This window comes from Strix aluco, chromosome 30 (genome assembly GCF_031877795.1).
Source record: "Strix aluco isolate bStrAlu1 chromosome 30, bStrAlu1.hap1, whole genome shotgun sequence".
Classification (NCBI taxonomy): domain Eukaryota; kingdom Metazoa; phylum Chordata; class Aves; order Strigiformes; family Strigidae; genus Strix; species Strix aluco.
The window spans coordinates 1,964,491-1,986,948 of record NC_133960.1 but is presented as its reverse complement, the minus strand read 5'-3'; the positions used below and the strand labels follow the sequence as shown (position 1 = coordinate 1,986,948).

The 22,458-nt window shown below is 48.9% G+C and overlaps 1 protein-coding gene across 1 annotated transcript; it reads left to right on the top strand.

The window, feature by feature from the left end:
• Window positions 1-62: 62 nt before the first annotated feature.
• On the top strand, window positions 63-22,208 carry COPA (COPI coat complex subunit alpha). The gene is made up of 33 exons (XM_074809576.1): window positions 63-151; window positions 333-446; window positions 897-970; window positions 1,275-1,355; window positions 1,646-1,722; window positions 2,195-2,304; window positions 6,136-6,245; window positions 6,846-6,945; window positions 7,526-7,661; window positions 8,104-8,186; window positions 8,739-8,889; window positions 9,315-9,381; window positions 9,488-9,563; window positions 11,569-11,651; window positions 12,636-12,775; window positions 13,688-13,773; window positions 14,719-14,857; window positions 15,183-15,345; window positions 15,965-16,111; window positions 16,401-16,590; window positions 16,723-16,818; window positions 17,175-17,263; window positions 17,473-17,596; window positions 17,889-17,978; window positions 18,069-18,178; window positions 18,371-18,448; window positions 18,652-18,720; window positions 18,945-19,081; window positions 19,671-19,857; window positions 19,935-20,045; window positions 20,262-20,423; window positions 21,015-21,209; window positions 21,529-22,208. The coding sequence occupies exons 1-33, from the start codon at window positions 112-114 to the stop codon at window positions 21,586-21,588; spliced, it is 3,675 nt and encodes a 1,224-aa protein (XP_074665677.1). The 5' UTR covers window positions 63-111; the 3' UTR covers window positions 21,589-22,208.
• The last annotated feature ends 250 nt before the right edge of the window (window positions 22,209-22,458 follow it).

The window sequence follows — 22,458 nt, the reverse complement described above, 5'->3', positions numbered from 1 at the left end:
CGCCGCGGGAGGACCGACACTCGATGGTCGGGGAGGGGGCGGAAGCGGAAGTCATCCGGGGCACTTCCGGGGCGCTGACGTGGAGGGCCGGGGCGGCCGGGGCGGAGGGCGATGCTGACCAAGTTCGAGACTAAGTCGGCCCGGGTGAAAGGTAATGGCGGGATCAGGCTTGGGCCGTGTTGGAGGGACCTGAGGAGACCGTACGGGCAGCTCCTGCCCGCCCCTGGGGGCTCTGACCGGGGGGGCCGGGCGGCTCCCCCAGGGCTGGTCCGGGCCTCTGGGCCCCTAAGGGCGCGGAGGCCTCGCTGTCACGTCTCTCTGTACCTCGGCAGGGCTCAGCTTCCACCCCAAGCGGCCGTGGATCCTCACCAGCCTGCACAATGGCGTCATCCAGCTGTGGGATTATCGGATGTGCACCCTTATCGACAAATTCGATGAGCACGATGGTCAGTCAGCAGGGAGGAGGTGTTGTGGAGGAAGACTGGGGTGCGAGAGGAGGAAGGGAGGCTCTGCTGAAGTGTTACTGAGGCCTCTGCTTGTTTCACTTCAGAGCCTCTCAGTTTTAGCCTGTGTTTCTTTCTGGCCAGTGTTCTGGCTCTGAACGTTGCTTGCACATGCATAAAGTGGGGTAGTAGCTTAAATAAACCTGTAAATAGAGATCTGAAGGGCCTGGATGTTTTGTGATGGGTGGTTGCAGGCATCTTGCTGGAAAGGAATGGGTTTGGGAATGGGATCTCAGCCTGTTAAAATTAATTTTTATTGTGTCTTTGAAGCTCTTAATTTACCAAGAGCAACAGGAATGAGGAGGAGTGCAAATTGTAGTCTTTAAGTGGTACAAGGGACTGCTGCGGCTGTCAGCCATCTGGCTGCGTCCAACCTTCTCTTCCTATTTGTAGGACCCGTTCGAGGTATTGATTTCCACAAACAGCAGCCTCTGTTTGTTTCTGGAGGTGATGATTACAAAATAAAGGTAAAATTTTACTCCTTTAGCTCTTGTTCTCTGAAAAGTGTCATGCAGGGAGGAGGAATGTATAAAGAAGCTGGTTAAAAGATGAGAAGGAGTTTTTGTGGGTGGGAAATAGTGTTTGGGAATTGTGATTCTCCTGTTTCAGAGAGTTAACTGCAGCGAGTTGAAGTCTCTTTGTAGCTTGCATTAGAAACATATTTTAAAAGGGAAGAGAGAGGCTTGTAGGTGAACTGAAACATGAGAAAGCACAAAACAATCTAGCAGGTGGTGGCACGTACTGTCATTGTTCTGCTTCTGTGTTGTGCAGGTCTGGAACTACAAATTGCGCCGTTGTCTCTTCACTTTGCTCGGGCACTTGGACTATATTCGCACTACCTTCTTCCACCACGTAAGCTCCTCTCGTATTACCCAGGGAGGGCTGCCTCCTCCCTTTGTGCACGAAAGGGAATCTCTTGCTTCCCTGGATGGGAATCTTTGCTAAAGAAATTGTGCTGGACTTGCTGGTATGAGGGTGCTCCAGATATGGTGGCCTTCTGCAAAGGTGCAAGAGACATAAATTCCACTTTCAGGATCTTAAATGAGATTTAAAAAGGGTCATTCCTGGGGACAGTTGGAAAATACCACGTTGGGAGGGAATGTCTGGGGTTTGGATTACTTCATATATTTTGTCTTTTTTAGGAATATCCCTGGATCTTGAGTGCTTCTGATGACCAGACCATTCGGGTTTGGAACTGGCAGTCCAGAACTTGTGTTTGGTAAAATCAATGGTTGCTTTAAAAAATAACTGCACGGTCTGGGTCGAGCTGTCTTCATCTGTTGTTTTCAAGTGGAAGCCGTGCTTAGTTGAAGGAATAGACCTGACAAAGAGAACTGATCAGTTATGAATATTTCCATCAGTCTTGTCTTTTGCTTGTTTATTCTGATGCCACTAGACTCGTATTCATAAATTCACATGTTGTTTGGTTGGAAATTTTTTGAGGTTGAAATAATACATGCCAATGCTGAAGCCCCTGGAGTTATTGATAGCAGAAACCTGACCCTTGAACGCTCTCTGTAAGAACAGATAAGCTCGGTGTTCGGTCGTGCTAACTCCTGAGGAGTAGCATTTAGCAATCCTATATTCCTCATCCTCCTTCCCGAGTCCGAGCTTACTGCTGTTGGTGCAAATTGGAATGTGTATTAACCTACCTTATGTATAAATGGTATTTTCTGTCCTTTTTGTTGTAGTGTGCTGACAGGACACAACCACTATGTGATGTGTGCCCAGTTTCACCCCTCTGAGGACCTGGTAGTGTCAGCCAGCTTGGATCAGACTGTGCGCGTTTGGGATATTTCTGGTGAGCTGCCCAGATCAAGGGGGTACCCCGTGGCAAAGCCCACTTCAAAACTGCAATTGCTGAAAGCCAAGAGAGGCAGGAAAGAGGGGTTCAGATCCGAGGGCAGGAGTAGCAGCCTGTTGACTGCAGGAACCTCAGGCAGAAAGTTAAAAGTTCTGTACTAAGAGGGACTTATTCCCCTCAGTTTCCATGAAGTGGGATGCTGGGAAGGGATCTCTGGGCATCTTCTAGTCCACCCTATCACTTGAAGCAAGTCTTCCGTGGCAGTAGGTGAGGTCAGCTGTAGCTTTGTGCAGCCAAAAAAACCCTCTGAAGATGGAAATTCTGCAACCTAGTCTCCCAGTCTGATTTTGCAGCCAATATAGCAACGAATATTGCTGTCAGAAGGGACGTAGTGTTGCCAGCTCATCAGCTTTGCAGCTATGCCAGACTTGTAGGAGGATTTTTAGAAATTTCTGGATCAGCTTTATCCCCTTGAAAAACTGTTGGAGGCAGCAATAAGTCATTCGTTCTGAGAGGAAGATAAAAAGGCCTCTGCCTGGATTGCAAAAAGGGTTTTGGTTTTTTGGGTGGGTTGGGTTTTTTTTTTTTTTTTTTTGTAGCCTAGTTGCGGGTGGTGACAGGAAGATAATATTATTAGGAATTCTTTCAACTTTTTCACTCTGCTTGTCCGTTTCATAAAATGAAGCGTGGCCTAAAGATCAGAGCAGGAGTTGCAAGCCAAAACTCCGATGTACTTTGATATTTTAGCTATTTCCTAGTTACACATAGGCCACAAGGTGACCTAATGGAATGAAATACGATCCCTAAACGAAAAGCTAGAAATGGAGAAAATATTAGATGGAGATAAGGGACTGGTGGGAGGCAGGCGGGGGCAGTACTGGTGGTGTTACAAGATAAACTGTTCTAGAGCCAGGCTTTACCCGACCTGCCGCTCTCGCCATTGCAGTTTTGGTTGGGCACGCTGCGGTATTTGTAGTACACGCTCAGACACGGCCAGCTGTGTCAACAGTAGGGGCTGGGGACAGGATATCCTGGTTATTTAAAACCTGTCCCCCTCTCTGTACTGCCAGCATGGGGAGTTTAACAGCTATTCTGCCAGGGAGCTTTGCTGCTGCATTCTCCCACAAACACTCTCTCTCAGCAGAGTTCCAGCTGCCAAATTGGTTTGGAGATAGTACAGACCTTTTTTTTCCTCAGCTGATATGTGATGAAGGGTTTTAGAGACATGCTGAATTATTGACTCAGCTGTCGCTCCAGTCAGACACGACGCTGCGAGAATACTAGTGTGGGGAAAAAACCTACAGAGAGATGAGAAACGGATTCAAAATACAATTCCACTTCCAGTTTTTCCCCAAAATGACTTATACCCTCAGCAGGATTCTGCTCTAGCAGTCTCCTGGGAAAGGTTATTTCCCCGTTTTGTCTGATGTCTGTTGTGCACATAATCCTGGTCACAGAGAGCATCGTTTGGTGGTGAGCTTGAACTCCACTTCTGAGTGCTGCTGTTAACCTGCAGCTTCTGCTGACATTGGTGGGAATTTTTTTCAGCAGGTTTTGGGATTATGAGCACTGGTTCTTTGATGACCTCAGTTAAATGAGGTTAAAGGTCACAATCTAAAAGCCTCCTCCCAAAACGAGGCCTCAGCAGAGAGTGTGACCCGGGCTGGGCACCAGAATGTGAGGATGGTCCTGTTTGAATTCCCATATGGGTAGGGCTCCTTGGTTTGAAACCTGCTGATAAAGGACCTTCAATGCAAACCAAATAGGCTCAAAGTTAAAGGGTTTATTTCCTGCTGCTCTCCTGAGAGAGACTGTGTGAATGCAGTCAGAATAAGCTTGTTTATAGACATCACAATGCATGAATGTTTGTGTTGTGTTATTCACCCGTGCTGTGGAATGAAGTCCTTGCTCATGACTCTGATATTAACCTGCAGAAACTACAAAATAATCTGTTTTTCTCTCTCTCTCTTTATAAGTATTAACCCCCTGAGGAGTGTGTAGGTGGTCTTACGCCGATCAGAGCGCTTTTGCGTGTGCTCTTAACATCACACACCAACTCCTGTTTAACCTTACTCGTGGTTGGCAAATGTCTGACGCTTGGCAGGAAACTTCCTTATTCTGTCAGGACTCTGTTTAGTCGATCTGGATGACCAGCTTAAGTGAGGATCACCTGAGGGTTTGGGCTGGCAGCGTTGAGGAGCCGTGGGACTGGGACTGGAGCTGAGCCTCTGTAGGCCTGGACTGCCCCTCCCCAAGCACCCTCCGTGGGGGTGTGGTGCTGGCTGGCAAAACCCTTGGTACCACTTCAGCCTCCCCTGCACTTCTCTAATTGCCCACTGGCTGGGTTACAGGGAGGAACCTCAGCCCAGAACGAATGCCTGTGCCCAAGAGCCCTCTTTAGTTTCCACTGAAGAAGGATTGTCTGTCTTCTCTCCTAACTCACAACTCGTTGTTCACAGGTAGCATGTTGCCCCTTTACTCCGGTTATTTTAATACCTGTTCTGAGTGCTCGTGTGCATGTGGAGCTGAGTCTCCTTTTCAGGTTTTTTTTAACAGCTCTCCTCAGAATGCCTAATAGCTGCCTTTCTGCTACGAGTCCCTTTTCTGTCCCTGCTCCCTCCCCAGAGCAACACAGGAGGCTGGAGTGTTCTGTGAGTGTCCTGCCTTTCCTCTCGATTTGTGCAGTTACGCCAGAAATTTTCCACTTGTGTCCCAGTCCTGTTTCACTGGCTTGTCAAAGGCTCAAGTATTTTCTCTTCCAAAAGTCTTGTGTTTCTTCACACATCTTTCCTGGATTATGTATGTTTTATTCCTCCTTTCTGGGATACTTTGTGTCAGCTTTGTAGAAGTATCTACTCAGCCATTCCAGCCCCTCACCGTTACCTGGACCATCTGTATGTGTGCTGAGCATTTGTGCTTTGCTGTGAGACACTGCTTAACTTGTTGGTTTATTAGACTAACTTTGTCAGAGAGGTTGTTGAGATGTTGAGTTGTTAATCCACGAGGAGACTGGGAATCAGCATTGCAACAAGAAAATAATAATTTTTGACTGCAGTATTATTTATTTTCTTCTTAAACTTCTCTCTTTGTTGGCATCCATACCCGTGCAATTCTGCTTTTATCCTAGACAGGTTTTTTTTTTTATCCTTGATAAATTTTGTGATAGCATCCTTGGGCCAAGTACTGTTACATGGAAAAGCATATTTTCTAAGTTATATTTTAGAGTGTTACATGTACAGTCTTTTCTCCTTGGAGGAGAAGCTCTTTTCAATTCTCGGTTTCCCTACTGTGTTCCGTTGGGTTTTAATGAAGGATGGCAGGTATAGGTCTGTTTTAACTTGGATGGTTTAGTTTTCTTCAGAATTGGGAACAAGCTTTATTTCATATAGTTTTAGCTCCTGGAAATATTTTGTTTCCAGGCAGATTGTCCAAATCCATAACCAAGCGGTCACCAAAGTGGCATGGGGGAAGGTCCCCTGAAAGGTGCGAGCTCAGACTAGCAAAGGGGTGAGCGGGGCAGAAATCGGGGTGTGTCAGTCCCTCTTTGCTGAGGTGCTGCTGTCTGTCCCAGTGAGCTGAGGTGATCCTTCGTACGATCTGCTGCGTGCAGGCTTCCTTTCTGGTACGTCTGATGTGAGCTTGTGCTTTTGGAGGAAGTGGAAGGGAGTCCTGGATGTCTCTCACCCTCTTTCAAGTTCCCAGTTTCCACCTGAAGATGTGTGTAAACAGCACAGGAGAGCACGCGGCTTGTTCAGTTAGAAACACTGTCTTGATAATATAATCTTTGCTTCCTCCTCCCCTGCTTCTCCTTCCTCTTTGTTCCACAAGGCCTAAGGAAGAAGAACCTGTCCCCTGGAGCTGTGGAATCGGATGTCAGGGGAATAACGGGGGTGGATTTGTTTGGGACGACAGATGCGGTTGTGAAGCACGTTCTTGAGGTACAGTGTCAATGTGCGTGTGCAGTGCAGGCTTTTCAGATTTATTTAATGAGATCTCTGTGAGACAAATGATCCTCTAAAAGCCCAGAAAAATAGCAGAGGGGAAAAAAAAAGCTGAAACACCTGGCTCAGCTCTGTAGAGTTAATGCTCTTGTAGATTATGGCATTACTTTTTCTGAGTTTCAGATCTGAAATCTGGAGATGTTTGCGCTGTAACCAAACAGATAACGGTTTTCTCTGTACAGCCAGAAGCTCAGTTAAATAGCAGATGTTATTACCTTGTGTTACTGGAAGCAACAGAGGAGATTATGGTAGAGACAGCCTTCTGTAACGGCTTGTTAAAGTTCGGAAGTGGTGCTGCTCTGCTGCCGAGCTTCAGCTTTGCTCTACTGGTGAAGAACGGTATCTGCAAAGCTTATTATTGCGGGCATCTATAATCTTACTGTCTGTAAGCCTTCGGTATGAGCAGCATGGTGTATAAAACCAGTGAGAGCTGTGTCTTGGCAAGCCTGCCCGCAGTCTTTGTTGCTTCATCCCTCCTTTGCTCGTTCCATTCAGTCACCAAATCGCGTCGAGTGACTGTTTTCTTTTTGCCTGCAGGGCCACGATCGGGGGGTGAACTGGGCTGCCTTCCACCCCACGATGCCGCTCATTGTGTCAGGAGCTGATGACCGGCAAGTGAAGATCTGGCGGATGAATGGTGAGAGGATTCTCCGGGGACAGCCCACAGGGAGAAGGGGGTTGAGAGTTGAAGTTTATGTTTGAGCATCCGTAGGCTGAACCTGGAGGTATTTTACGCTTTGCAAACATGTCTGTATGATACAGTGGTAAGTGATCCCAAACAGCATTGGCTTTTGCAGTTTGAGGGGAGCTCAGTTCTCTAGCAAACGCTTCCAGCTTCTTTTGATTTGCAAACGCTACTGAGCAGAAGCTTGTAGAAGTAGAAAAACTTGACTCTGAAGTTTTTTGAATATGCCCTGATGGAATAAGAAAAAGAGATGATTTGAGAGCCAGAAGCCCTCCAACAGGAACGGTTGTGCTTTTGCCAGCTCAGGCCAGCTAAACTCTATACAATTCTTAGCACCTCTTGAGTAATCTGGCTTATCTGTTTCTCTTAGGTGAGCTGTGCTAGTGGTTAGAGAGAGATCAGAAATGTAAACTGCAGAGAATGGTCTAGGAACTAGTGGCCAATGCAGTTTGCTTTATAATAAAGCGCCTGCTATAGCAGAGCTTAACCAGTTTAAGTGTTATTTTCCTCGTTCTTTTCCACTTCTGGTTAGAATCGAAGGCCTGGGAGGTTGACACTTGCCGGGGGCATTACAACAACGTCTCGTGTGCTGTCTTTCACCCGCGGCAGGAGCTAATCCTCAGCAATTCAGAAGACAAGAGCATCCGTGTCTGGGATATGTCTAAACGGTTAGTGCTTGTCAGGCGTCTGACTCGGTCTTGTTTTGAAAGTTTTTACACGTGTGGAAGACCTACATTTATTCTTAGAGAAACTGAACACCAGCAGTTCTCAAACCATCGTTGCTAGTGTTTGATAATTCATGAGTGAGGAGTCATGTTTTTCGCGTTCTCTGCCCCTTTGAGGCACATGTTGAGAGCAAAGCTTGGAATTGTCTGAAAGCAAGTGGAAGAGGGCTGACTTGTCTAGTGATAGCGCTGCTGAAAATCCGTTAAATGAGAATATATTATTTGACAGAAGGCTTTGAAAACACTGAACTCTCAGTGGACTCCTCGTGCTGAATGCTAGAGATGGTCTGTATGGCAAAGCTTAGGATCTTCATTTTGGGAGCTGAAGTTTACAGCAAGGTTTCCATTTTGTTTATATTCCTCATTCCTTCTGTTGCCCATACAGCACAGGTGTCCAGACCTTTCGGCGTGATCATGATCGCTTTTGGGTATTGGCTGCTCATCCCAACCTCAACCTCTTTGCTGCAGGTAAAAAAAACCTCCTACTCAGTGTTTTGACAGGTTGCTGTGAAGAGAAAATGTATTCTGTATAGGAAATCCATATGGGGTTTGCTTTTCTTTAGCATTCTTTGCAGAACACGCTGACTTGCAGATGCTTTTATTAAATGTATCGCAGGGAAAAGATCCTTATTTAGTGGAACACAGTCTCAGTGTATCAGCTGTAGTTCAAAGCTAGAAGAAGATGACCTCTGCATTAGCTAGCTAAGAAGGGATGGGACAGATCCTAGGGGAACCCACGCTGGACTGTTAACTTGAAAAAATGCGTGACATTGAGGGAGAGCGTTTCTAGAAGAGGGTCAGATCTTAGATTTATTAGGAAACATGGAGGTGAGTCCTTAGGAAAGAAGTGGAATCACTGAATTCACTCAGGCTGAGGAGTAGCAGAGGCAGCTGGCAGTCCTTGGTTGTGATTTTTGTTGCCCCTTTCTTGGTTTGAAGGGCTCGGTAGCGTCATCTTCATGACGAGACAAAGCACAGGATTTAATTCGCGTGTTTGACTTCTCACGTGTCTTTTCTCAGGCCACGACGGGGGAATGATTGTGTTCAAACTGGAGCGTGAGCGGCCGGCTTACGCTGTGCACGGGAACATGCTGTATTACGTGAAGGACCGTTTCCTCCGCCAGCTTGATTTCAACAGTTCAAAAGACGTTGCTGTCATGCAGCTGCGAAGGTAGGAGACGGGGGCTCGGCACGTTACAAGAGGTGTTGCCAGTATCCTGAATCCCTTATTAGTTTCTCGCTTACAGATAGGTCGTATTGTTGTATTCACATACCGCAGTTCCAACTGACTCTTCTGTCAGATGACCTCACCAAACCTACAAGAAGTTTTTTAGGTCAATTTTAATCTGTGCACAGATGTAATTTCTTTTTTTAACTAGTTTTAAGTTTCACACTGAAATCTGACTCTTTCATTTATGAAACGCTGATGTTCTTACAGTGTTTCCAAGTGGTCTTGATTCAGGAAATTCATCAAAACTGAGCTTTTCTGGTACTCAGGATATCTCAGAAAATGAAGAGCATTTATCACAAGGTGACTTTGGTAGAAATAATCTTGGTCCGCTCTCACTTTCTCTTTTCTTCATGACTCCTCTCCAGTGGTTCCAAGTTCCCTGTGTTCAACATGTCATACAACCCTGCGGAGAACGCTGTCCTTCTCTGCACAGTAAGTCAGTTTTGCTGCATATTGTGCTAAAGAACTTTCCACGAGGCTGTGAATGTTTGTTCTGTGAAATCCTATCTCAAAATGGGTTTTCCCTCCGTCTCTGCAGAGAGCCAGCAACTTAGAGAACAGTACTTATGACCTATACACCATTCCCAAGGATGCAGACTCCCAGAATCCGGATGGTAGGCATTTCTTATTTCACATTCATCCTCATGAGTGTTTATTACTGTGTAGCTGTCCCCTCCCCTGCTCTCCAACTCTCTGTGTGTGTGTGATATGTAAAAAAAAGCTTCATTTCTCTAAGCCTCTCTCGTTGGACTCTTTCTCTGTGTTTCCCAGTGCCCCTGCAGCACACATCATTTGGCAGGCTTCCTGCTCACTATATCACACTACACTGACTTGAAAAATTCATGTTCATCCCAAACTTTTACTGCTACAAATATATATTTTATAATTTTGTTATTAGGAACTTTCAGTTTTCCCTTTCAACGCAGCAGGCAGCCTTCCTGGCTTGTCAACAGAGATGGATTTTAACCAGATATGTTTTGTTCTAAGAGGTTTTATACTCTGAAAAGTGGCTGTAAAAGTGACAGTGCCAGGGTGCCAGTAGTCATTCTTCCTCTCGGCAAATTCCAGATCAGTTTTGTGCAATTTACAAGTCAAAACATGATTTAGGAAAAAAAAAATAATTCTTTCTCCTAACTATGAATTCCATTTGGGATCTGAAACTCCAGCTGGTTCCTCCTGCCTCTGTCGTCACGGCAGTAAAGAGTTTGAAACGAGTGGGAGTGATGAATGAGTTGGACTGGAATCCAGCTCACTTGTTCATAGATTTATTGATTTCTGTGGGCCTAATGAAGGGAGGATTTTTTTGCTGAGTATAGTCAGCAGGTGTATTTGAAGAGAGAAAGAGAAAGGGAGGTTTAGATTAAATGTTACTGAATATATTTAAAATATTTAGTTTGAGACGTTCGAGGCTGACTTGTCTGGGGACAGCCAGCGTGTGACCCTTTAAATGGGGAAAGGCATTATTCTTTTAGATGAAGAAATGTCTAGGTCTCATGAAAACTACACACTTTTAATACATATTCAAGAATAGCATAAAATTGTACTGGTTGATAAGTGTCTTCTCCAACAAGCTGCTATAAATGCACCTGCCGATGATCTCCCAGGGCTGTAATGTTGGTATTTAACGTGTGCCTTGGGGTTGTCACCTCATGTCCTTCAGCTTATTTACCTGACTACGAGGGAAGCTAAGCTTTCTTATCACGCTTTAACAGTCTTCTGGGTAATAGATTTCAATCACTTTCTGCCTGATCTACAGTCAGTGTTAAAGACTTAAAAGGCTGAGTTGTGGAGATGCAGAAAAACAGGTGAAGTTGCCATCAGAAAACCCCAAGCGGAGCTGGGAATTGAATTGAATTCAGACAAGTCTTCCTCGGGCTGAGGGCTGAGGTGGTCAGGTTTAAGTCGTCGGTTGTTAGGATGTAAATCTGCCACAAACAGCGCTATGCTTGGTGAAACAGCGTGCGAGTCTCCAAAAACACTCGTGTTGAGGAGCGGGACTGGTGAGAAAAGGGGCTGAGAACTAAAGAAAATTTTAATTTAGCAAACCAGCAGCAGCTCTCACTTTTGCGCTGCTGCAGAAAGCCTTCTCCGCATCGGGTACGCGTCCTGCGGTCCTGTTCTCTCTGCCACGCAGAGCTGTGTTTGTATTAGCATTTTAAAACGGGGAGAACAGCTGCGTGCTGGGGAGAGTGCAGCCTTTCTCCTCCAGCTCGTTATATCAGTTTGCAGGGGGGCGGGAGAGAGCGGGCGGCGGGGGGGATTACACTGGAGCCGGGACCCTCGCTGCTGGCTTCGTTTGGCCGGCAAGGCTCTGCTCGTTAGCTTGACAGACGGTGCTGTCGCCCGCGATGGCCCGCTTCTGCGCCAGGCAGAGGCGCTGGCGGGGCCACCAGCCACTTGTCTTGTGCCTTGGCTGGAGAGAAGGGCTGGCGCTGGCCACACCGAGATCTGAAAGGACATCGGGGGGAGGAAATGAGTCTTGTGAATAGCCTCAGGTTAAACATGAATTAGTAGGAAGCAGCTACAACAGCCAAGATGGGATCAAACAAGACTGACTAATGTGTTGCCGGAAGAGCCTGCCAGAGGTTTTATTCACTGCCTGTGTTTTGCTCTCCCTAGCCCCTGAAGGGAAACGTTCCTCCGGGCTAACAGCTGTGTGGGTAGCTCGTAACCGCTTTGCAGTCCTGGATCGAATGCATTCGGTAAGGGGACAAGCTTAATAGGGTCATCTTTTTAACAGGGTATGGTGTCGTTTGGAAGCGTGCAGATGGAAAGCGGGAGATTGGGTTAACGGAATTATTGGAGATCCAAGTAGACTGGCAAAGCATTGTCAGCAGAGAGTGGGCTGCAGACATACACAAAGGAATATAATGCAGTGCAAATGTAATGAGTTGAAATATTATTTAACTTCTTTGACAGTAAATCTTAGTTCAGTTGCTGGAAGCTTGCTACAGCAGGTGAGTTCAGGCACGAAGGCTCACCAGAACGGGACTGTGAAGCCCAGGTCACTTTCATAGCACAAAAGTAATGGGGAAATGGTGAAAATACAGGTTAGATTTTTAATAAAGCTCTTTGTTCTCACTTGTGGAGTGCAATAGGAGAAAGAAGGGGGAAAGACAGTCATGGAAAGCGTTCCCTGCTTGAATGTACTTGATGTGAAGGGGAAGAAAAGTCTTGCTCTTTGCCCCATGCAGGATATTGTATTTTTTCTTTTTTTTTTTTTTTTTTAATTCAGGGTGTTTTTTGACTTAGTAAATTCAAGTTTATTTCATGCCTATTCTGTTACTTCTCCCTGCCTTCCCCTTCTCCACTTGCCACTCTCCCCTCTCAGCTTCCTCGTTTCCTTTTTCTACCTACGCCGGGTTCTCTCTCACTTTTCCCTACGCTTGACTTTGTTCATACACTCGTTGTAGAGAGGCCTTGCAAACTGTATCTGCCAGCTAGTAATGACAGCAGTGGGGCAGAAAAGAAAGGGTACACTGGGTCTGCACCCTGGTAAACTTGTGGTTGGATTTTCTAGCAGCATGAAGTCTGATCCTGCTTTGAGAAAGGCTGCAGCTCTTATTTTGGTCTCTTGTCACTGAGGTTCAACTGTACAAAAATTCTGAGCTAAAATAATCCTAAATTTCTTTGTGGAATCTACCTAACTGTCCTGTGCTGTTACATTTCCTCTCATCACGTGGCAGATCCTAATCAAAAACCTGAAGAATGAGATCACGAAGAAGGTGCAGGTGCCGAACTGTGATGAGATTTTCTACGCTGGCACAGGGAACCTGTTACTGCGAGATACAGACTCCATCACCCTCTTTGACGTGCAGCAGAAGCGGTAAGATCCAGTCTGCAGGGAGAAGTTTTCATATTGTAATCCTGCTGGCGTGTGCCCTCTGGGGACAAGTAATAGCTATTAATGCACTTCACAATTTAGCATCAGCTGCAGGCTGCGTCAGACCGATCCAAACCACGGCTAACAACTGTTAACGAAGAGCAGAGTGTAAACATAGCCAAGGTGCAATTTATGCTGCAGGCATCGTGCCATTGATCACAGGGAGATGTGTGCCATACCCCTGTAAATCCTGTGACTACAGAACGGGGCGCTATAAAAGCGGAGAGAAATCAAAAAACCCAAACTCAATCAAGCTAAGCTTGCCTCATGTCTTGTCCCTTAGGTTTTATATCTGCTCAAAGTGATCTTTTGGCAGCATGCTTGTGGTGGTATACGTGTTGCTAGCCACAAAGAAACGGGCAAGGAGTTGGTGCTTTTGGCCATCTTTGAAGGCTTGAGAAGGTTCTGGATTATCTGCAGATAGATATGGTGTATGTTGATAGCTTATGTCCCAGAACTTGCCTTGTTTCCTTACTTGTAAGCCTTTGTCTTTCTAGTATTGCTGGGAAAGTTATAAGTAAATTAAACAATGTGAATGCTGCTTGGAAATATCTTCTTTCCCTCCTTCTGTTAAATCTGTCCCTCAGAAATGTAGGTTTTGAAGTCAGTTGTCACTCAAAGATATTTGTTATTGCACAGGTATGGAGAGAGGTTGGTTTTGCTGCACTGGACTGCAGAAATACTCCGTTCTGCCTCATGATTTTACAGCCCCAGAATGGCAAAAAGGGGCTTGAGCACCTGCAAATTGGGTTCAGGCTGTTGGGCGCTGGTCGTTCCCATCCAGAGTTTGGTCACAGAGCTTGCTGTGGTGGGGTGGTGTTCAGCTCTCTGATGTCAGTGCTGTCCTTTTCCCAGAACTCTGGCCTCGGTGAAGATCTCCAAGGTGAAATATGTCATCTGGTCGGCTGACATGTCCCACGTAGCTCTGCTGGCTAAGCACGGTAAGCAGCAGGCGGGCGCAGTGTTTCACCTGGACCCCAGTGCACACTAACTCCCCCCTGGGTTGGTAGCAGAGTCCCTGCTAGCATGGCCAGCCAGAGAAACCGCTCGGTGCCACAGCTGGCGGTGAAGGTGCAGCTGAGGACGTTCACAGTGTGAGGCCCTGCCATGTTGTCTCTTCAGCAAAACCCTTCCACAGGCTTGTAAAACCGAGGGCTTCTTGTACTCCTCAAAATGATCCTTGCACCTCGATGAGTGGGTTCAGTTTTGGGCCCCTCACTCCAAAAAGGCCATTGAATGACTCGAGCGTGTCCAGAGAAGGGCAACGGAGCTGGTGCAGGGTCTGGAGCACAGGTCTGATGGGGAGCGGCTGAGGGAAGTGGGGGGGTTTAGTGTGGAGAAGAGGAGGCTGAGGGGAGACCTCCTGGCCCTCTGCAACTCCCTGAAAGGAGGGTGCAGAGAGGGGGGAGGAGTCTCTTGAGCCAAGGACCCAGCGGCAGGCCAAGAGGGAATGGCCTCAAGCTGCGCCAGGGCAGGGTCAGACTGGCTCTTAGGAAGGATTTCTTTGCAGAAGGGGTTGTTGGGCGTTGGAATGGGCTGCCCAGGGTAGGGGGGGAGTCCCCATCCCTGGAGGGGTTGAAGAGTCGGGTTGAGCCAGCGCTGAGGGATCTGGTGGAGTTGGGAACGGTCAGGGTGAGGTTCATGGTTGGACTGGAGGAGCTTCAGGGTCTTTTCCAACCTTGATGATTCTGTGAGGCAGCTAATCCGTTTCATAAAACAAAGGCAGATGGTGACAATTTAGTTGTGGTTGCCATCATCTCCTTAGTGTCTGACACTGAATATAGTTCCTGTTGCTGGCACTGTGGAAGAGAGAAGCCGTAATTCCGAGGCAGATGTTTAACAGCAGAGGGTTCCCCAGCCTTACTTCTTCTGGCTTTCCTCTCCAGCCATCATGATCTGCAACAGAAAGCTGGAGTCACTGTGTAACATCCACGAAAACATCCGTGTCAAGAGTGGTGCCTGGGATGAAAGTGGTGTTTTCATCTATACCACCAGCAACCACATCAAATATGCCGTCACCACAGGGTGAGTCTGGGAGTCGTGCGCCGAGCCCTTCAACTGGCAGGCCTTGTGCAGCCTCCTGGAGGGGTTTTTTTGGCAGACACCAAAGCTGGTGCTTGTGAAATACAGCATGGACATACCCAAAGACAGCTAGAGCTAAATACTCATGTTTGGTTGCTTGGTCCGTGCACTGGTGTCTTATCGCTGGGCTGGATGGCTGCGCTCTTCATCCACCTGGGGCTTGCTGTTATAATGCAGGCTAAAATACCAGAGAGAGCGTTGAGATGGGGGCTACGGCCCTGCAGAGGTGTCGGCGTGCCCGTCACGCCTGTGCTGTGTGTTGGCATAGGGATCATGGAATTATCCGCACCCTGGACCTGCCGATTTACGTTACCCGTGTGAAGGGGAACAACGTGTACTGCCTGGACAGAGAGTGCCGCCCCAGGGTCCTCACCATCGACCCCACTGAGTTCAAATTCAAGCTGGCCTTGATCAACAGAAAGTATGACGAGGTGAGGAGACATGAGAAACCCCCCAGCTCTTCCTTGACCTGTACCTGAGGGTCAGAGGAAGTCCCTCACAAGCGGCATTGACAGCTTCAGTGCCTGGGCCTTGATGAGTGGGTTCAGTTTTGGGCCCCTCACTCCAAAAAGGCCATTGAATGACTCGAGCGTGTCCAGAGAAGGGCAACGGAGCTGGTGCAGGGTCTGGAGCACAGGTCTGATGGGGAGCGGCTGAGGGACCTGGGGGGGTTTAGTGTGGAGAAGAGGAGGCTGAGGGGAGACCTCCTGGCCCTCTGCAACTCCCTGAAAGGAGGGTGCAGAGAGGGGGGAGGAGTCTCTTGAGCCAAGGACCCAGCGGCAGGCCAAGAGGGAATGGCCTCAAGCTGCGCCAGGGCAGGGTCAGACTGGCTCTTAGGAAGGATTTCTTTGCAGAAGGGGTTGTTGGGCGTTGGAATGGGCTGCCCAGGGCAGGGGGGGAGTCCCCATCCCTGGAGGGGTTGAAGAGTCGGGTTGAGCCAGCGCTGAGGGATCTGGTGGAGTTGGGAACGGTCAGGGTGAGGTTCATGGTGGGGCTGGAGGAGCTTCAGGGTCTTTTCCAACCTTGATGATTCTGGGATTCTCTCTGCAGGTGCTGCACATGGTGAGGAATGCCAAGCTTGTGGGCCAGTCCATCATTGCCTACCTGCAGAAAAAGGGCTACCCAGAGGTGGCCTTGCACTTCGTCAAGGACGAGAAGACCCGTTTCAGCCTGGCACTGGAGTGTGGCAACATTGAGGTGAGGTGACAGGTGGTGCTGTGGGAAAGGCGCGTCCTTTGGGGCATCGCTTGTAAACCTTTTCGCTGCGAGGAGGAGGAGTATTGGGAAGAATGAGTATTAGTTGAGAATGATAGAGCTGAGGATGACAGCAGCCCTACCAAGGCGCAGGCCCTCAGCTGGGGGAGTGATTCAGTGCAGTGATCCTTCCAATCCCACGCTTTCCTTCATGGGCATTATTATTAACAGAAGCCAGCAGAGAAAACTGCTTTCTGCAAAGTCTTTGTAACCGTGTCAATTCTCTTGTTAGATTGCTCTGGAAGCAGCCAAAGCTCTGGATGACAAGAATTGCTGGGAGAAACTGGGAGAAGTGGCGTTGCTGCAGGGAAATCACCAGATTGTGGAGATGTGCTACCAGCGCACCAAGAACTTCGATAGGCTCTCCTTCCTCTATCTCATCACTGGCAACCTGGAGAAGCTTCGGAAGATGATGAAAATCGGTGAGTGCCAGGGGGGTGGCGAAGAAGAATGAGTAGAGAGGATCCAAGTGTCATTCCCAGAGGGAATGTGCAGCATCACAGTGGAGGCCAAGAGCAGCAAAGCTATCGTGACTTTTTTTCATTTTGGTTTAGCTGAGATCCGTAAAGATATGAGTGGCCACTACCAGAATGCCTTGTATCTAGGAGATGTGGCGGAGAGAGTGAGGATCCTGAAGAACTGTGGGCAAAGTGAGTAATATCAGACTGACGTGTGTCCCTGTGGGCTGCGGAGAAGCTGGGGAGGTTGTTGGGATGAACAGTAAATTTTGGAGGCAGATCAGCATAATCCCTTACCTGAGAAACTGAATCAGGTGAGCAGAAAGGAACCCGAGAGCTAGAATCCCATCCAGGAGACCAGAATCAACTAGAGCTTATTCAGTCAGTCGTTGCCTGCACATTTTAAACCCAGTGAGACCCCTAAAGGTGTGATTCTACGCCCTGGTACGGTGCTAATCTTCCCTTTGTGACTGTGGCTGCGCGTGCTGGCGATGTTTTCCTGCAGGCGATGAGGAACACGCTCTCATGTTCGTTATATATCACTGCAGAGTCCCTGGCCTATCTCACAGCTGCGACTCATGGTCTGGATGAGGAAGCTGAAAGCCTGAAGGAAACATTTGATCCTGAAAAGGAAACGGTTAGCAAACTGACTAATGGTTCCTGCTTCAAGAGCCCTAGAGTTTGGGAGGGAGGTGACAGTGGCAGCTCCTTTCTGGGAGGGAGGAACCCTCTCCATTCCAGTCACCGCTTACTGGGCTTGAGACTCTGCTGCTTGGAGGTGGGTAGGTCAAAGAATGGGATTTTCCTGATGTGGCCTTGAACTGTTTTCTGCTCCTCTCTGCTCAGATTCCAGACATTGACCACAATGCAAAGCTGCTGCAGCCTCCTGCTCCTGTCATGCCTCTGGATACCAACTGGCCGTTGCTGACTGTCTCCAAGGGGTTCTTTGAAGGAACGATTGCTAGCAAAGGTAGTGCTTTGTACTTGGAAAGTTGCATTAACTCAGGCTGTGCAGAGTGGAGATACCTGTCTCCGTGGCTCCTGAATGGTTGCTGTTAACCACAGATCTGTGTGTTACTAGCAGAGGTTGGAATCCAGCTTGGCATTTACACTGTCTTTGGCAAATCTCTCAAATCTTTGGCCTTTTAGCACAAGGTGGGACTTGACGATTGGAAGGGAGGGTGCTGGCCTAACGTAATTCTTTGCTTAACACCTCACCCACTCAGCGATGAGTAAATGAAGGATTCTACCCCTTTCTGTAGGCAAAGGAGGTGCCTTGGCTGCTGATATTGATATCGACACGGTTGGCACTGAAGGCTGGGGAGAAGATGCGGAGTTGCAGCTGGATGAAGGTGGGTGAATCCCAGAGTTTTTCTTGCAGAAGTGTAAGTGTGTGCCTGTGTAAGAGCTCTGACCATTTCCCCCCTGCCCCCTCCCTGCAGATGGCTTTGTGGATGCTGGAGAGGGCTTTGGAGAGGAAGGTCTGGGTAAAGGACAGGAAGAAGGAGGTGGATGGGAAGTCGAAGAAGATTTGGATCTTCCCCCTGAACTGGTAGGAGGCTTCCGGGAGGCTTCTTAAGTAGCCCAGCTGTAGTTACTTGGGAAGGCAATGACAGCTTGTGGTGGTGGGGGAAGCGTGTGCTGGACTTCTTCAGAGACTTGGTCATCCCAGCTGTGGCCAGCTCTGATTTCATCAGGGTGCTGGAAGCTTCCACACTAATCCCAGCTCTGTGTGTTCCCCCAGGACGTTCCTGCTGGCCCACCAGGAACGCCAGAGGATGGATTCTTCGTGCCACCCACCAAGGGCACCAGCCCAGCTCAGGTAGTGGCCCAAGTCTTTGATTGTCTTTCTCAGAAACTTTCTACTTTGGTGCTTCGTTTTTTCGGTTCAGTCCTTGTTAACACTCATCTGTGAGCACGACACAGGAACTTTGTTAAGGGGAGTTAAGGGTGATAGGGGTAGGTAAGACAAATGTGTGCGTGTACACAATTCCTCTTGTATATGTTTCCCTTCTGTTCTTGTAGGTGTGGTGTAACAATTCTCAGCTTCCTGTTGACCACATTCTGGCAGGCTCCTTTGAGACAGCAATGAGAGTAAGTTTCCCCTGGAGTTCCTAGGGAGAAGATTGTGCCCTTGTCCCCATGTATTTTTGTCTCTGATCCAGTCTGAAGCTTTGCTTTGTGTTCTTTGTAAGTTGTTTTGGGCATTGTTCTCTCTGGGTATGAAACAAGAGGTGCTGTGAGCCTGAGTGATGTCTGTGCAGCCTTTGTACAGCCCTGGACAACTTCTCCTCAGCAGATCAATGTGTCTCTTTCAGCTCCTCCATGACCAGGTAGGAGTAACAAACTTTGGACCCTACAAGCAGCTGTTCCTGCAGACCTATGCCCGTGGCCGTACGACCTACCAAGCGCTGCCATCTCTCCCCACCATGTATGGATACCCACATCGTAACTGGTAAGCGATGGCGTTAGCTCTGTGCTCCTTCCCTTGGGCCATACACTGCCCAGACTCCTTGGCATTGCAGCTAGAAGTATCTCTGGTCTCTGTTGGGAAGGGAGGAGCCTTCCTGTTTGCTGGAAGCAAAAACCAGGGAGCATTCTGTCTTTAGTGGGGTTTTTCTGCTGCCTGCTGTTAGATGTAAAGATGTTAAAGAACTGCTTTCATTTTTTTTTTTAAAGACTAAAACCAGGGTGGGGCAGTTGGGATGCTGTGTTTTCTAGCGCTAGTGCTCTGCCTCTGACAAGGCTGGTCTGAGGCATCTAGAGGACACGGGTGTGTTTTTTACAGTGGTGCCTGGAAGCCACTGTAGAAGAAGGAGCCAGACTTCCCAGCCTGTGCTACTGCAGAGCAAGCTGGGCGTTGTGGGTGGCAGAATTATGGAAACTCAGATGTCTTTTGTGCTAAGCCAAGGGCAAGGAAAACCAGCGTGGTCCTAGGTCAGAAGATTTCTGACAAGTTGCAGTCGAGCTGACAATGTGTGTGTTCCTGCTGGCCTCTGCAGTGGTCCCGTTTGTGCCCCCAACCCCTCTTTGGTGCCCCCCAGGAAAGAAGCTGGCTTGAAGAATGCCCTCCCTGCCGTTGGACTGAAACTCAACGACCTGATCCAGCGCCTGCAGCTGTGCTACCAGCTCACCACGGCTGGCAAGTTTGAAGAGGCCGTGGAGAAGTTCCGCTCCATCTTGCTCAGCGTGCCCTTGCTGGTGGTAGACAACAAGCAGGAGATCGCTGAGGTGAGAGGCAGGCTCTGTTTCCTGCACGCCCGTGGGGCAGGAGGCCGAATGCCTGACTCTGTCTCCCTCTCTGAAAGGCCCAGCAGCTGATAGCCATTTGCCGGGAGTATATTGTAGGACTCTCGATGGAGATCGAGCGGAAGAAGCTGCCCAAAGAGACGCTGGAGCAGCAGAAGCGAATCTGTGAGGTACAGAAAGTCTTTGAATTCCTTCACTGTGAAGGAGATGAGGGGGGAAGTAGCCTTTGGCTTTAAAAAGGCATTGGGAATGCTGAATTCTGCCACTTCCTCCTTCAAAGCAGATGTGGCAGTGATTACCAGGGAGGGGTTTCTTGCAGCGTTTTCAGTTATCCCTGTGCGTGGCAGTGACTGTGTCTCTCCTTCCCCTCCTTCTCCCTACTGCAGATGGCTGCCTATTTCACCCACTCCAACCTGCAGCCCGTCCACATGATCTTGGTGCTGCGTACTGCTCTCAACCTCTTTTTCAAACTCAAAAACTTCAAGACAGCTGCTACTTTTGCTCGTCGGCTGCTGGAGCTGGGTCCAAAGCCTGAGGTGGCCCAGCAGGTATGTTTTGGGGCCCCTCACTCCAAAAAGGCCATTGAATGACTCAAGCGTGTCCAGAGAAGGGCAACGGAGCTGGTGCAGGGTCTGGAGCACAGGTCTGATGGGGAGCGGCTGAGGGAACTGGGGGGGTTTAGTGTGGAGAAGAGGAGGCTGAGGGGAGACCTCCTGGCCCTCTGCAACTCCCTGAAAGGAGGGTGCAGAGAACTGGGGATGAGTCTCTTCAACCAAGTAATGAGTGATAGGACAAGAGGGAATGCCTCAAGTTGCACCAGGGGAGGTTTAGACTGGCTCTTAGGAAGCATTTCTTTACAGAACGGGTGGTCAGGCATTGGAATGGGCTGCCCAGGGAGGTGGTGGAGTCCCCATCCCTGGAGGTGTTTAAGAGCCAGGTTGACCCAGTGCTGAGGGATATGATGTAGTTGGGAACTGTCAATGTTAGGCTAATGGTTGGACTGGATGATCTTCAAGGTCTTTTCCAACCTAGACGATTCTGTGATTCTGACTGTGAGGTGCAGGGTGGGGGATACCTGCTGTGGCAGCCCCCCTTTGGCCTGCTCCCTAGCTGCCCCTCAACGTGGTTGCTTTTTGCAGACTCGCAAGATCTTGTCAGCCTGTGAGAAGAATCCCACCGACACCTACCAGCTCAACTATGACATGCACAACCCCTTTGACATCTGCGCCGCCTCTTACCGACCCATTTATCGTGGCAAACCCGTGGAGAAGTGTCCGCTCAGCGGCGCCTGCTACTGCCCCGAGTTCCACGGGCAGATCTGCCGCGTCACTACAGTAAGGGAGTCTCTGTCTGTAACCACCCACTCCTAACCTGTGATGTTCCCCTCGAGAATCCCCTCCAGCAGCTTCCCCCGTGCTTGCCCCTAACTTGGCACAGGTTTTGGGTCAAGCTGAGTGTCGGAGGACTTGGCGCGTGAGGTGGAACGGTGGGGGAGTTGTGAAATATTGTGGAGTTTAAACGCTGCCTTCAGGGACCGGCACTGCAGCGATGGGCAGCGCGTGTTCTGGAGAACCATCTAGGCTCTGAACGCTGCCTGTGGGGTTGGGCTGTCGAGTTGTTCCAAGCATTAATCATCTCCCTTTTATTCCTCAGGTGACGGAGATCGGCAAAGATGTCATCGGGCTGCGCATCAGCCCCCTCCAGTTCCGTTAGGGCATCCTGTCCTGGGGAGGTGTGAGATCGGAGCCCAGGCTGGAACCTTGCACCCCCCACCATTCCAGCTTTTAGTCTGTAGTCTCTTCACCGTAGCTGTGCCTGTGCCGTGTCTCGCCTGCTTTTCCCCACCCAGGAATGCTGTAGTGAGACTCTTCTGCTTCCAAGTAGCAGCAACTTGTGCTTCTGTTTCCTGATCCAGCTGATGGGAAGTTTCTCTGGGCCGTTGTCTCAAGGCAGATCTTTTCCAGAGGGCAAAGGGTGGCTCTTGCTGAGCCCTGGTGACCACACAGTGCGCTCAGGAGAAACTCCTTGAGATGCCTCTTCCATCCTTCAGCGCCGGGCTCCTGAGAGAAGAGCTCTGAGCCCCTCCTGCAGCCTGGGCAGCAGGAAGAGCCGTGCCTGGCTCTGGCAGGAACGTCGCGCTGTCTGGCTGCGGGGCCAGCGCAGAGCCTGTCCCTGCTCGTGGGCAGCTCTTCCCCCCACCCCGCCCCCCTCGGAAGTGGCAGAAGAGCAGCTCAGCATTCAAGTAATAGTGTTGACTTTTTGTTTTGTTGTCCTGGCAACGCTTCTCAAAATAATCAGCTTCTCTCATGAATAAAGTAAATTGACCATCTTGATCTTCCTGTTTTGTAGCTCAGTTGGTCTTACTGAGGTAGAAGAGAGAATAGATTTAATTTCCTCTTTTCACCTTCTACCCCAGTCCCTCTTCAGCACTCTTAAGCTCCCACATGTGGAGGGTTTTGAAGTTTCCAGAAAATGGAGGCTGTAGTCCTGAAATAATTTATCATGCTGGCAGGGGCTGCTTCTGCTAATTATAGTTAATTATATAGTTAATATATAACTGCTGTTGCCAGTGCTCAAATTATC